Source organism: Elephas maximus, chromosome 6 (genome assembly GCF_024166365.1).
Source record: "Elephas maximus indicus isolate mEleMax1 chromosome 6, mEleMax1 primary haplotype, whole genome shotgun sequence".
In the NCBI taxonomy this organism is placed as follows: Eukaryota; Metazoa; Chordata; class Mammalia; order Proboscidea; family Elephantidae; genus Elephas; species Elephas maximus.
Window position 1 is genome coordinate 136,200,265 of NC_064824.1, and position 13,766 is coordinate 136,214,030.

The 13,766-nt window shown below is 46.7% G+C and overlaps 1 protein-coding gene across 1 annotated transcript in view; it reads left to right on the plus strand.

The window, feature by feature from the left end:
• TRPM8 (transient receptor potential cation channel subfamily M member 8) overlaps positions 1–13,766 on the plus strand; it is an 89,946-nt gene that overhangs the window by 38,965 nt on the left and 37,215 nt on the right. The window contains exons 14-18 of the mRNA XM_049889034.1: positions 875–1,020; positions 4,201–4,313; positions 4,716–4,932; positions 9,902–9,993; positions 11,519–11,660. Of these exons, the coding sequence (XP_049744991.1) occupies positions 875–1,020; positions 4,201–4,313; positions 4,716–4,932; positions 9,902–9,993; positions 11,519–11,660 (710 nt within the window). The remainder of the gene's footprint in view (positions 1–874; positions 1,021–4,200; positions 4,314–4,715; positions 4,933–9,901; positions 9,994–11,518; positions 11,661–13,766) is intronic.

Sequence of the window (13,766 nt, forward strand, 5' to 3'; positions counted from 1 at the left end):
AAACAAGGGCAGCATGTGTGTTGCATAGCAACCAAATCTTCTTGCCTGGCAGAGGTGGAAACAGTGATGCAGTGACCATGCTGCTCTGAATGTTTGTCACTCTCCACAGCCTTGGCAATAATCCAGCCTCGCTCATCAGGCTCCTGAAAGGGCTCATTATGTCTCTTCAGAGTCAGTCATTCCAGGGCCTCAACCCATACTTTTTTCTCGTTCCAGTTATTGTTCTGGTACGCCCACATTTTATTCAGCCTAAGCTCAGGTGGAGCCCCACCAAAGAGGTTAACTCCCTGCATTCCATGTAGCTCAATTCAATGAGCATTCATTGTTGCCTGCTATGGCAAGGGGGGAGGCAGTTGTAGTTCAGTGATAGAATTCTCGCCTTCCATGCAGGAGACTCGGGTTCGATTCTGGCCAGTGTACCTTATGGATAGCTACCACCCATCTGTCAGTGAATGTTTGTGTGTTGTTCTGATGCTGAATGGGTTTCAGCAGAGCTTCCGGACTAAGATGGATTAGGAGGAAGGGCCTGGCTATCTCCTTCCAAAAATCAGCTGATGAAAACCCCATGGAGCACAATGGTTTGATCCACAATTGATCATGGGGATGGTGCGGGACTGGTTAGTGTTTTGCTCCATTGTGCATGAGTCCCCATGAGTTGGGGGCTGACTTGACGGCAGCTAACAACAACAAAAACACTATGGCAAGGAGCTCTGCTGGCTATCGTGTGTCTAAAGAGAGTCCTCTGCTCAGTGAAGAGTTGTATAATGATGGCAGTCCCTCCTTGAAGTCAGGGGTTGGCGGGCGGGGAGGGACTGGGTTTGGTGTATTTCCAGCCCTGACTCCAGCATCTCCCTTTGTTGATGCTGTACTGTAGAGTTGTTTACGGAGTGTTACAGCAGCGATGAAGACTTGGCTGAGCAGCTGCTGGTTTATTCCTGTGAAGCTTGGGGTGGAAGCAACTGCTTGGAGCTGGCAGTGGAGGCAACAGACCAGCATTTCATCGCCCAGCCTGGGGTGCAGGTAAACAGCAGTCGCCAACTAACTGCACGCACATGCCCAGAAACGAGCCTTTGGCATCAGATGCTGTTAGCAGCTTTAAAAATACATAGCAGTAAAAACAAACGTCCTCCGTCAATATAAAACCCATAGCAGGGGACGTAATGTGACGTGTCGGGAGAGACAGTATGTAGGCATTAGTAGAAATCCTTGCTTTGAGAGACAGTGCACGGAAAGGAACATCCTTTGAGTTTCCACAAAGCAAACAGTACACCAGTGCAGTTATGAGCTGGGTCTCTGGATCCCACTGCCTGGGTTTCCATCCACTGTGCCCCAACTAGGTGTGTGACGATGGGCAAATTACAAGCCCTCTGAGCCTTAGTTTACACATCTGTAAAATGAGGGTAATGGCAGTTATAGGGGAGGGTGTCATGAGGGTTCAGTGAGCTAATACGTGAAAGGTGCCCAGTGCTTTATGCTAGCCATTACTTTTACAGTTGGTATCTGTAGCAATAGCAGTAGAGGAACTATTATGAAATGAGGCCCTTGGATGGCACAGATGGTGTACGCTTGACTGGTAACTGAAAGGTTGGCAGTTTGAACCCACTCAGCAGCACCTCAGAAGAAAAGACCTAGTGATCTACTGTAAAGATTACAGCCCAGAAAACCCTATGGTGCAGTTCTGCTCTGTAACACATGGGGTTGCCATGAGTCTGAATCGACTTGACGGCACAAGACAACAACAACATCAAAACCAGTCTAGAGGTTTTCGACACTGAATTCAATCAGTAGGAGTTTGAACTTGGTGTCAGAAGGGAGCACCTTCACTAATAATCCCCGTTGGAGGGGTGCGGGGTAGGGAAGGGATGAGGGGATTAACACCTGCTAGCCACGATGTTGTACACGTGACTGGGTTTCATCTTCACAGCCAGCTGTGGAGGTAGGTGTCATCCCTATTTTGCCGATGAGCACAGAGGAGCTCAGAGAGGTTCTAGAATGTTCCAGAAGTTGCTCTGCTAGGAAGGTGCAGTGATGGGATTTGATCCCATGCTGTCTGTCTTCCTCATGGGCTTTCTATTATCCCATCCAGCCAATAATTGGTGAAGTGTTTGTGGAAAAGGGCCATTTGCTACTACAACTAAGCTAGATTACGTGAGAGAGCTGGTCTGTGACAAGGACCACTCAAAGAAGAAGCCTTCTTGTTGGCCCTGTTTAGCCTCCATCGTAGCGGGTTGAAGTGAGGCTGGTAAGCTGGGCCGGCTGCCAGTGCTTTCATTTGAGGATGGTCCATGCTGGGTCCTAAGAGGCTCTGCTCACAGCCTCTTAGGACAAAACCCCATCTTACTAATTCCCCAGAAGGCCAATTTAGGCTTTTTTCCAAGTTCACAAGCCCCAAAGGTTTCAACCAGATGCCAATTCATTAATCAGAAATCACACTGCCAGGCCCGTGGGACCATTCTGTTGGCCCAACATTTATTCCTTGTATCAGGCTGCTGCTCTGCGGGATCAGAATGTTGCTTCGTGACGGTAGAGCCTGAGCCAGAGGAAGCTTTCTCGGGTGGGTGGAGTGTCTAACAGGACCCTCAGTGATAGCCTGGCTTGCTCACCACCCCAGGAATAGGCGAGCAAGGAAGACTGGTTGCTGCCTGTCTTTGGGACCCCTAGAAGCACACCCCAGGACAAGGGCTTGAATGCAAGCAGTTTGTTCTAGAGGGGAGCCCAGGAGGTGCAGTCAGGCGAGAGGGCAGCGAGACAGGGTGGGGGGGTACAAGTATAGGTAAGCCAATAAAGAGGCCACCACCCCTGTGGGCATCCAGGGCTCATTCTCGCTGGGGTCCTCCAGGAAACAGAGTCGGATCTGCCTCAGTGCTGCCATCCTAGAGCCAGGAGCAGGAGTATTGTCCCACTGACTCTAGCTTATCACATATGGGGGCTGCTCCAGTCCTCCCCCTGGTGGGCCAAGGGAGCTCCAGGAGGGAAGGGCCAGTGTGAGGGACAGGGCACCACCAGTCCCTGCCCTCCTGGCCACCAACACAGACCCATCCCTTCCAACTGATGGGCCTCTGGAGAGTTGTGAGCTCCTTAGATGGGGCCCAGTCTGTCCCCATCCCCTCTGTGTTAATTTAACGTGAGGCTTTCGAGGGCAAGATAGTTTTCTAATTTCTGTCTTCATGGATGGAACTCGGGGACTTTCTATTATACCATGCAGCCAATATTTAGCAAAGTGTTTACAAAAAATAAAAATTAAGAAAACAACCCATTTGCTATTCTGTCACCTTTCAGGGGTTGTTATAGTCTGGGGAAAGCTTTTTTGTGCATTTCAGCTTGAACTGCCATTAAGAGACCCTGGCAGTCTCTCACTTCCCAACCTCCTTTACTTTCCTGACAAGAGCGTCTCCTGCCTGGTCCAGGTATGAATCCTTGGGGACCCTGTAGTAGCATTCAATGTGTCCATAAATTTGTGATCCTTGATGACAATAGAGCTAGAAAGCTAGTTGTGTAGACGTGCGGAATAAGGATAATTGTTGTTAGTTGCTGTCAAGTCAGCTCCGACTCATGGCAACCCATCATACAACAGAATGAAACCTTGCTTGGCCCCGCACCATCTTCACAGTCGTTAGTATGCTTGAGAACATTGTTTCAGCCACTGTGTATTTTGAGAGTCTTCCAAACTAGAGGGCCTCATCTTCTAGCAGTATATCTGACAGTGTTCTGTTATGATTCATAGGGTTTTCATTGGCTAATTTTTGGAAGTAAATTGCCAGGCTTTTCTTCCTAGCCTGTCTTTGAAAGCTCTGCTGAAACCTGCCCACCATGGGTGACCCTGTTGGTATTTGAAATACTGGTGGTGTAGCATAGCTTCCAGCATCGCAACAACATGCAAGCCACCAAGTACAATACACCGACAGACAGGTAGTGAAAATAAGAATTAGAGTTGGTTAAAAATTCATAGCTTTCTTGACTCACACAACCTCTAATTTCACCTCTATTTTAAAGTTCATAGAAGTTAGAAAAGAACTGAAAACCAAACAGAATTTCCTTTTTCATCACAGCCCTTAGAATCCAGGTGACCAATATAAAAGAGTATATTCTGGTAGTTATTTGTGTTTAAGGGGCATGGGGGCTGGAAAGAAAGATTGCATACCATCCTGCATTTAATTGCATCCATAAAGATCTGTGTGATTGGTCTCTGTTTCCCTGTAGAATTTCCTTTCCAAGCAATGGTACGGAGAGATTTCCCGAGACACCAAGAACTGGAAGATTATCCTGTGTCTGTTTATTATACCTTTGGTCGGCTGTGGCTTTGTTTCATTTAGGTAGGAGCCAGGGCATGTGATCGTGTGTGTGAGTGTGTGCCTGTACACGCACACACATGTGTGTGCTCTTGTGGAAGTGATCGTAAGGCCTACAATTTATGACGTTCACACCAGCGCCTGCCCTTTTGATCTGGGGTCTTCTCAGGCTTTCCCTGGGTTTGATTTTGGACGGGTAGTGTGGGGTCATGTCTTCCATATCCCAAGAAGCATTTGGGTTTGTATATCTTAAAGTGCCAAAGGCTGAGTTTTGGCTGGTCAATCTTAGAGAACAATTTTGATCTCCTTCTCCAGCTGTTGTTCTCTCTTTATCTATGTTTGGAAGGGGGATGGGCCCATGCAGCGATGTGCTCTCCCATGGGATGTTCGTGACCGCTGTGATGAAGCTCTTATGTCTCCATCCAGGAAGAAGCCCGTTGACAGGCACAAGAAGCTCCTTTGGTACTATGTGGCATTCTTCACCTCTCCCTTTGTGGTCTTCTCCTGGAATGTGGTCTTCTATATCGCCTTCCTCCTGCTGTTTGCCTACGTGCTGCTCATGGATTTTCATTCGGTGCCGCATTCTCCCGAGCTGGTCCTCTACTCCCTGGTCTTTGTCCTGTTCTGTGATGAAATCCGGCAGGTAAGACAGCAAAGCCAGGAGCCTCCTCGCCACCTCTGTCAGGCTCCTCCTGGAACCAAGGAGGACTAGAAGTTGCTTCTGAAGTTCAAAGATCATTATTTTCCCAAAAATAATGTTCTTCTAAGACTGTGTCTGCTAACCAAGAGGTTGGCAATTCAAATCCACCAGCCGCTCCTTGGAAACCCTATGGGACAGATCTGCTCTGTCCTAGAGGATCGCTATAAGTTGGAATCAACAGCAACGGGTTTGGTTTGGTTTTTGGTTCGTCAGGTGGTAGTTGATGAACATTTAAGTCCAACGAGCACTTGAGAACTCTTAGCAATCCAGTGAGATTGCTCAGTACAAGCTCACTCCGCTCTCTAATTAATGCTAATCGGCAGAGATGAATCACCCAGAGGAGAGAGAGCTTGGGTTGCAAATGCCTGTCTATCAGCAGGGGTGGTTTGTGCTCCTGCCATTACTGGCGCCAGGGGAGGCAGCACGGTGCATGGCGGGAGAGCTGGGAGGACTTTCAGAGCCAAGAGCATCCTAATGGCCAGTTTGTCAGAGTGACAATGTTGGAAAGTCATGGAAGTCCCTGTGGAGTGTGGAGAGCTGGTGTGAATTATTCATTGTGCTTTGTTACGGTTTCTTGGGATCTGCATGTTTCGGCATCCTCTGCCCACCGTTGAGTCCCAACGTTAGCCTGGTCCTTGGCGAGTGCACGGTTAGTCATTGTTGAATAAATAAATGTCAATGGTGAAGGACACTGTCACCGTTGAACCACTGTCTTAGTCATCTAGTGCTGCTATATAAAGTGGATGGCTTTAACAAAGGGAAATTTATTTATTCACAGTAAAGCAGGCTAAAAGTCCAAATTCATGGTGTCAGCTCCAGGGGAATGCTTCCTTTGTTTGCTGGCCTTCTCATCAGTCTTCTCCTGGACTAGGAGCTTCTCCGCGCAGGGACCCTGAGTCCAAAGGATGCGCTCTGCTCTCGGCACTGCTTTCTTGGTGGTATGAGGTCCCTGAACTCTCTGTTTGCTTCCCTTTCATTTTATCTCTTGTAAAATAAAAGGTGGTGCAGGCCACACCCTAAGGAAACTCCCTTTACATTGGGTCAGAGATGTGACCTTAGTAAGGGTGTTACAATCTCACCCTAATCCTCTTTAGCGTAAAATTGCAATCACAAAATGTAGGACAATCGCACAATACTGGGAATCATGGCCCAGCCAAATTGATACACACATTTTTGGGGGGACATAATTCAATCTGTGACAACTGCTAAGAAGAGATTGTTCTAGAAAATTCTTTCAGACGTAGTATGTGTTAACAAATTGGTGTTACTTCTGTTGGCTCTTCTGATCCCTAAATCAACAACGTGCCCACTCAGCAAATATGTCCCAGGTACTTACAGTTTATGAGGCACTGTGCCAAGTGCCACAAGAGATTTAGAAGGGTGAAGAATGTCATTCTTGATCTTACAGTTGCTGCCAAGTATGCTGTTGATGTTAGTTGCCATCGAGGCAACTCCAACTCATGGCAACGCCATGTACAATGGGATGAAATACTGCCAAGTCCTGGGCCTTCTTCGCAATTGTTGGTATCTTCGAGTCCTTTGTTGTGGTCACTGTGTATTTTGAGTGCCTTCCAACCCACGAGATTCATCTTCCAGCACTGTATCAGACAATATTATGTTGGCTCCATAGAGTTTTCATTGGCTAATTTCAGAAGTAGATTGCCAGGCCTTTCTTCCTACTCTGTCTTTGTCTGGAAGCTGCACTGAAACCAGTCCACCATGGACCCTGCTGGTATTTGGCATACTGGTAGCATAGCTTCCAGCATCATAGCAACACACAAACCACCACAGTACGATACACTGACAAACAGGTGATGGACTGCCTAGTATAGGAATCTTAAATTGTTTTAAACTACTGTGTCAACTCTGATAGCCTTTTTTTGTGGCTTCCAGGAGTCTTGGGTTGAGAAAGACTCTGAGGATCTGTCTGTTCTCAGCAGGAGTGTCTTGATCAATTAGTGATGTCTGCCATGGGTAGGTGGGGTGGAAGGAGACCTGGCAACAGTGTCCTGTATCTGCCTTTCCTTGCGCAGTAGGTTGGAGGAGATGGGGTGAAGAGAGAGGAAGAATAAGATAAATTACACTGTTGGTGTTGAACGAGGCAAAATGATCAGGATGGAGGTGAGCTGAGTGAGTCCAGCATTTATCAGGAGGTTAGCCCAGAAGATTTGCAACAGTAAAATTTAAAGTCTGTTAAGCTACAAACATCCCCATGCAAATTAGTGTGTACATTTAACTGCTAAGTTGTCTATCAGGGTCGTGCAGAAAAGAGACAGGTACATTTTGCTTGGAGAAGGGTCTTGGGCAGGTGTAACGTGAGCCGTTGCTCAGGAAGGGCAGAGCAGGTGCACTGAATAGGAGGAGACTGTAGGCATGTAGGGAAGGAACCTCAAGGAAGGGAAACGGGCTACAGAGATGCCTGGATAAGGTCACACACTTCACCGTTGTTCCTGGAGTCTCTCAGGAAGAAGCAGTGCCCGCAGGGTCTGGCTGACCCCAGCTCTTCTGTCTACTTTCATAATGGGTGAAGTTTGATGTGGAGGGGAATAGTTAGAACATAGAACTTTGTCCAGTACGTGTTTGGTCTCTTCCTTTAAAAAAAAAATATTTTTGAATGGGCCAGTTTTAATTCAGTGCTACAGTGTGTTAAGACAACGGTGTAGGAAGAGCCCTATACCCAGGGCTAGAGGCTTGGGTTGAAGTCTTGTTTAGTCATTTCAGGTCTTTGCCAGCTGTTGTAGTCATCTAGTGCCGTTGTAACAGAAATACCACAAGTGGATAGCTTTAACAAAGAGAAATTCATTCTCTCACAGTCTAGGAGGCTAGAAGTCCGAATCCAGGGCACCAGCTCTAGGGAAAGGCTTTCTTTCTGTGTCGGCTGTGGGGGAAGGTCTTTGTCATCAGTCTTCCCCTGATCTGGGAGCTTCTCAGTGCAGGAGCCCCATGTCCAAAGGATGCGCTCTGCTCCCAGCTCTTCTTTTTGGTGGTAGGAGTCTCAAAAGAGACTGACTCAAGGTACAACTTAAACCTGTAGATTGTGTCTTGTGTCATTAACATAACTGCCTCTAATCTTGCCTCATTAATGTTATAAACCCAGACCCAGTGGTTAGGATTTACAACACATAGGATAATGACATCAGATCACAAAATGGAGGACAAGCATACAATACTGGGAATCATGGCCTAGCTAAGTTGATACACATTTTGGGGGGACACAATTCAATCCATAGCACCAGCCTTAGAGCTCTGACCTGTGGTGTATGAGAGAGCCTGTAGAAGCTGTAAAGATTCTTGTTATTAAAGCAAGCTGACACTAGGGGTCACTGCTTCTCTTCTTGTCTGCAGTCTCCTGCCTTCAAAATCCTGGAGTGGATGGATTTCCTATAAGAAACAGTTCTGCTGGCCGGGTTAACATCTTCCTAGGTCCGCTTGCCTAGGTTCAGCATGATGTGTTAATTTGGAAGTTTTAACAGGGGCAGTTGACAAATGCCAGTATGGCCAGTAAATAACTTTTCATTCTATTATACGGATATTGCTGGTGTTTATTTACAATGGGTAAAGTTGATAAAGTAGAGGGTCCGCGAAAGAGAGGAAGACCCTCAACCAGATGGATTGACGCAGTGGCAGCAATTGATAGGCTCAAACACAGCAATGACTGTGAGCATGGCCCAGGACTGGCAGTGTTTCGTTCTGCTGTGCCTGGGGTCGCTATGAGTCAGAACCGACTCCAGGGCACCTAACAACAACCAGCTCCACCATGCTTCATGGATAGCACCAGTCAACCTTAAAGCCCCTTGGATCCCCAATACCTGAAGATATAAAACATGGCCCCAGTGTTTTCTGAGTAAATCCTCTCTCTGGCATTCCACTGAGAAAGCCACTTGCCATCAAGTTGATTCCCACTCATGGTGACCCATGTATTGTCAGCAGACCTGCTCTCCTTAGGGTTTTCTAGATCACCAGGCCTTTCTTCTGCAGTGCCTTTGGGTGGATTTGAACTGCCAACCTTTAGAGTTGTAGTTAAGCACTTAACTGACTGTGCTACCTAGGGACTCCCACCTTGAGAAAAGAGATTTTTTGTTTTTTAAATGTTGTCTCACTGCAATGATGTCTCAGAGCCCCAGGTTTGATCTCCCCTTTTGCTGGCTGGACTTTTGAAAACTGCCAGACAGAGGCGGAGCCAGGTGGTGCAGTGTTTCAGAGCTTGGCTGCTAACCAGAAGGTAAGCTGTTCGAACCCACCAGCTGCTCCTCGAACACCCTATGGGGCAGTTCTACTCTGTCCTATAGGGTCGCTATGAGTCAGAATCTACCAGACGGCAACTGATTTGGTTTTTTTTTTTTTTTTTTTGGTATGGGGTTTGAAAAAGGAGCCCTGGTGGTTCAGATAGTTAAGCACAGGTTTCTAACCTAACGGTTGGCCGTTCAAACCCACTCAGTGGCTCCCAGCAATCTGCTTCTGTAAAGATTACCTGTTGCTGTCGAGTCGATTCCGACTCCTAGTGACCCTACAGGACAGAGTAGAACTGTCCCACAGGGTTTCCAGGGCTATAAATCTTTACTAAAACAGTCTGCCACATCTTTCTTCCATGGAGCAGCTGGTGCTTCGAACTGCCAACCTTTTGGTTAGCAGCCAACCATTTAACCATTATGCCACCGGGGCTGCTTCCTATAACCTGTAAAGACTGCAGCCTACGAAACACTTGGGGCAGTTCTACCCTGTCATATAGGGTTGCCAATTGCCCCGGAGTAGCCTGGGGCAGGTGGTAGAACTTCCTTAGCTATGGAAGAATAAAGAAAGGAATCATTAGCTGAGAAGAACCTGAGAAAAAACCAATGAACTCTGAAAATCTGGGGGCAGTTGATGTTTCCAGGCTGCTGATGGCGTCCCTCTGTGCCTCCTCTCTCTTCAGTGGTACATGAACGGGGTGAACTACTTTACTGACCTGTGGAACGTGATGGACACACTCGGGCTTTTTTATTTCATAGCAGGGATTGCATTTCGGTAAGCCGTTGTCACCACCTTTCCCAATTTCAGGTTTTATGGGATTCTCTGGGGTGCAAAGGGGATGAAAAGATCTTTGGAGGTTTCAAGCCAAGAGGAGCCAAATTTTCCTCAGTGGAGCTTATTACAAAAGGCCGTTGTCTCCGCCTCTTAGAGACATAGCTTCATTGCCAAAAAGCTGTGACCTCCACTCTTCGCGGTGACCTGTAACTGAAGAGGGACTCTTTGATGTTTTTCTCTTTGCTCCTGTAGAATTTTGGGAGAGAGAAGTAGAAATCGAGGGGGTGGGGGATGGTGAGGGTGTTAAATATTGCAGAGTTTGTTGTTTCATTTTGGGTCCAGATAATCTTCTAAAGGAGTCCCTGGGTGGTACAAATGGTTCGGCACTTGATTACTGACTGAAAAGATGGCAGTTCGAATCCACCCAGGGATGCCTTGGAAGAAGGTCTGGTAACCCACTTCCGAAAAATCACCCATTGAAAACCCTATGGAGTACAGTTGGACTCTGACACACGGGGGGTCGCCATGAGTCAGAATTGACTCCGTGGCAACTGGTTTAATCTTCTAAAGTGCACTTAACTTAAACTCGAATGCTGATCGTGGCACCTGCATATGGTTCTCAATCCCAGGGCCAGAGCGTGTGGTGAGAAACAGCAATCCAGAGTTACCAAGGAAGGCAGGAAGTGAAGTACAGTTCATGTGATAGAGAAATTGGGGATCAGCTGCCCCACCAATCCATGTCCCCCATCACCCATGGCTTCACCCTTCCAGGCCCTTGCTGGCTGGGTTCCCCAAATAGCTTTAAGTTAAAACCAGCAGTTATAGTTGAGCAGCACACGTGGACTCACTTTGCAGAGAAGTCTAAGTATTAATGTTTACGCTCATGTGGAATGAGAGAGCTGGCAACGAGTGCTCACCCTACAATTTGAAAGGGGTAAAGAGCCCAATTTCCTCCTCAAATAACCTCCCAGTGTGCTTGGGTTAATGATCCTGGCATTTGAATCACAGTTGGTTTGACAGGATTTCTAGAACATTCCAGTTAGACAGCACATATGGCTATTCCATTAACACATTGGCAAGTGGTTAGCCAATCAAATGATCTGGTGCGAAATAGAGACGTTTCATTAGAGGAAATCTGATGGGGGGTCAAGTCCAGAGTGGTCGGGCTGGGTTGGGGATTGGGATCGTTTTACACTCTGCAAGCCAGGGAATGTAGCAGTAGTAGGATTGGGTTCTTACAGTAGGTATTTGAGGGTGAAGAACTAAAGAGGTGTGAACCTCTGAAAGCTTTGCTTGTGTAGTAGAGCCTTTAATGCCCTTTCCCTTACTTGAGTTCACGAGGGCAGGCGACCATGGCCTTTGGTCTTTAGTGGCTGACGGCAGGCTGGTGTCCCCTGTCTGCTTCTCATTCACTTTCAGTCCCCCAGCTCTCGGCTTTTTTGTTGTTGTCTGGTTCTTTTTAAAAAACAAAACTTTGAAATGTTTTGTCAAAATCTCACACATTCTGTTCCCCTTCTTCCTGTAGGCTCCACCCAACTAATAAAAGCTCTTTGTATTCTGGACGAGTCATTTTTTGCCTGGATTACATTATATTCACCCTAAGATTGATCCATATCTTCACTGTAAGCAGAAACTTAGGACCCAAGATTATCATGTTGCAGAGGATGGTAAGACTCAAGAATACTTGCAGATGTCGTGTTTCGTGCTGTACTTTGTTGTTGTTGTTGTCAGGTGCTGTCAAGCCAGTTCCAACTCATAGCGACCCTATGCACAGCAGAACGAAACACTGCCCGGTCCTGTGCCATCCTTACAGTCCTTGTCATGCTTGAGCCCCTTGTTGCAGCCACTGTGTCAGTCCATCTTGTTGAGGGTCTTCCTCTTTTCCGCTGACCCTCTACTTTACCAAACATGATGTCCTTCTCCAGGGACTGGGCCCTCCGTGCTAGACTTAGAGTTCTTTTAATTGCTGACTTGAGGATTTTTGTTCAAAGAGCAACTATTGCGTTTCACGATCAATAAGGCCTGCTTGCTTTGGTGTTTGCAGCAGAGGCCTCTGGCTGGTTAAAATTTGACAAACGGTGGCTGAGGAGTAAACAGTGGGATTTGGTAAATTGCTCACAAATAACTTCGATCCCTTATATTTATTTAGATTTTACGCTTTACACGGTGCTTTCGTTTTGAGTCTTCACGATTCATTCTCCTTTGAGCCTTAACAATTCACTAAAGAACATAGGCAGGGCAGGGCCTCTCATACTCATTTTAAAGATGTGGACACTTGAGTCCAAGGAGGTTGATTTGTCTAGAGACATGTCGTGAGTTAGAAGCACAGCTAGGATTGGAACCTCCATCATGTAACTGTGTAATAATAGATATAGGAAAAAGACTAATGGACCTGCTTTGGCCCTGGTGGCACAGCAGTTAAGTGCTCAGCTGCTAACCCAAAGATTGGCTGTTTGAACCCACCCAGTGATTTTGCGGAAGAAAGACCTGGTGATCTGCTCCCGTAAAGATTACAGTCTAGAAAACCCGATGGGGGCAGTTTTACTTTGTCACATTGGGTCACTGTGAGTTGAAAATCCACTCAACAAGGCCTAATAACAACAACAATAATCAAAATGTATAACTAAAAGGAAGCCTTGGGGGCACAGTAGTTAAGAGCTATGGCTGCTAACCAAAAGGTCGGTAGTTTGAATTCACGAGCCGCTCCTAGGAAACCCAATGGGGCTGTCCTTTAGGATTGCTGTGAGTCGGAATCGACTTGACCGCAATGGGTTTGTTTTATTTTTCTGGTATAACCAAAAGAGAAAGAAGTGTTGACGGTGTTGCTCTCCTGAACTTGTTTTCCAGATGATCCCAGCCTCTGTGTTTTTGTCTTTAAATCAGATGGGTGTTTGGATGAGCCCATCTGGAGGTTGAGGTTTAACTCAAAGCATATCTGAGGCATCGACTCACCATGAAGTCATGCTGTGTGTGCAAAAGATTGGAAAAAAGTTAAACTGTTCATTCTTGTCTAATAAAGACAGCTTTTCTTTTCCTAAAAAAAGAAAAAAAAAATCAAAGGAAGGTGAGCACCATGGGGTGCCGTGAAAGAGGTGCTCCTAAAGCTGCATCCCTCCTTTGCCCTTGACCTGGTGTCTGCCTCTCACACAGAAATGCTGCTGGACTTGTTTGGGGACGAGTAAGCAAAAATGCATCAATCACTTTTATTCTGGAAAATAGATGTTCACAAGGCCCAAAGGTGGTGATAACCATTTTGTTCGTATTGCACTTTAAGTGAAAGTTTCTCGTACAAAAATTTATACACACATTGTTATGTGACCCTAGTTGCTCTGTCTATAATGTGACAGAACACTCCTCCCTTCCACCCCAGATTTCCCATGTCCATTCAACCAGCTCCTGTCCCTTTTTGCCTTCTCATCTTGCCTCCGGTCAGGAGCTGCCCATTTAGTCTCATGTGTCTACTTGAACTAAGAAGCACACTCTTCATGAGTGTCATTTTATGTCTTATAGTTCAGTCTAATCTTTGTCTGAAGCGTTGGCTTCTGGAATGGTTTGAGTTCTGGGTTAACAGAGAGTTTGAGGGCCATGTCTTCCTCCAGGGTTCCTCCAGTCCCAGTCAGGCCATTAAGTCTGTTTTTTTTTACTGGAATTTGAGTTCTGCACCTCACTTTTCTTGACGATTTTTTTTTTTTAAATGAGCGAGTGAACGCCGAGTGGAGTCCTTCTCCCAGCCCTGGAGGCCTCTGCCCTTGCCCAGGGTCAGCTGAGGGTGG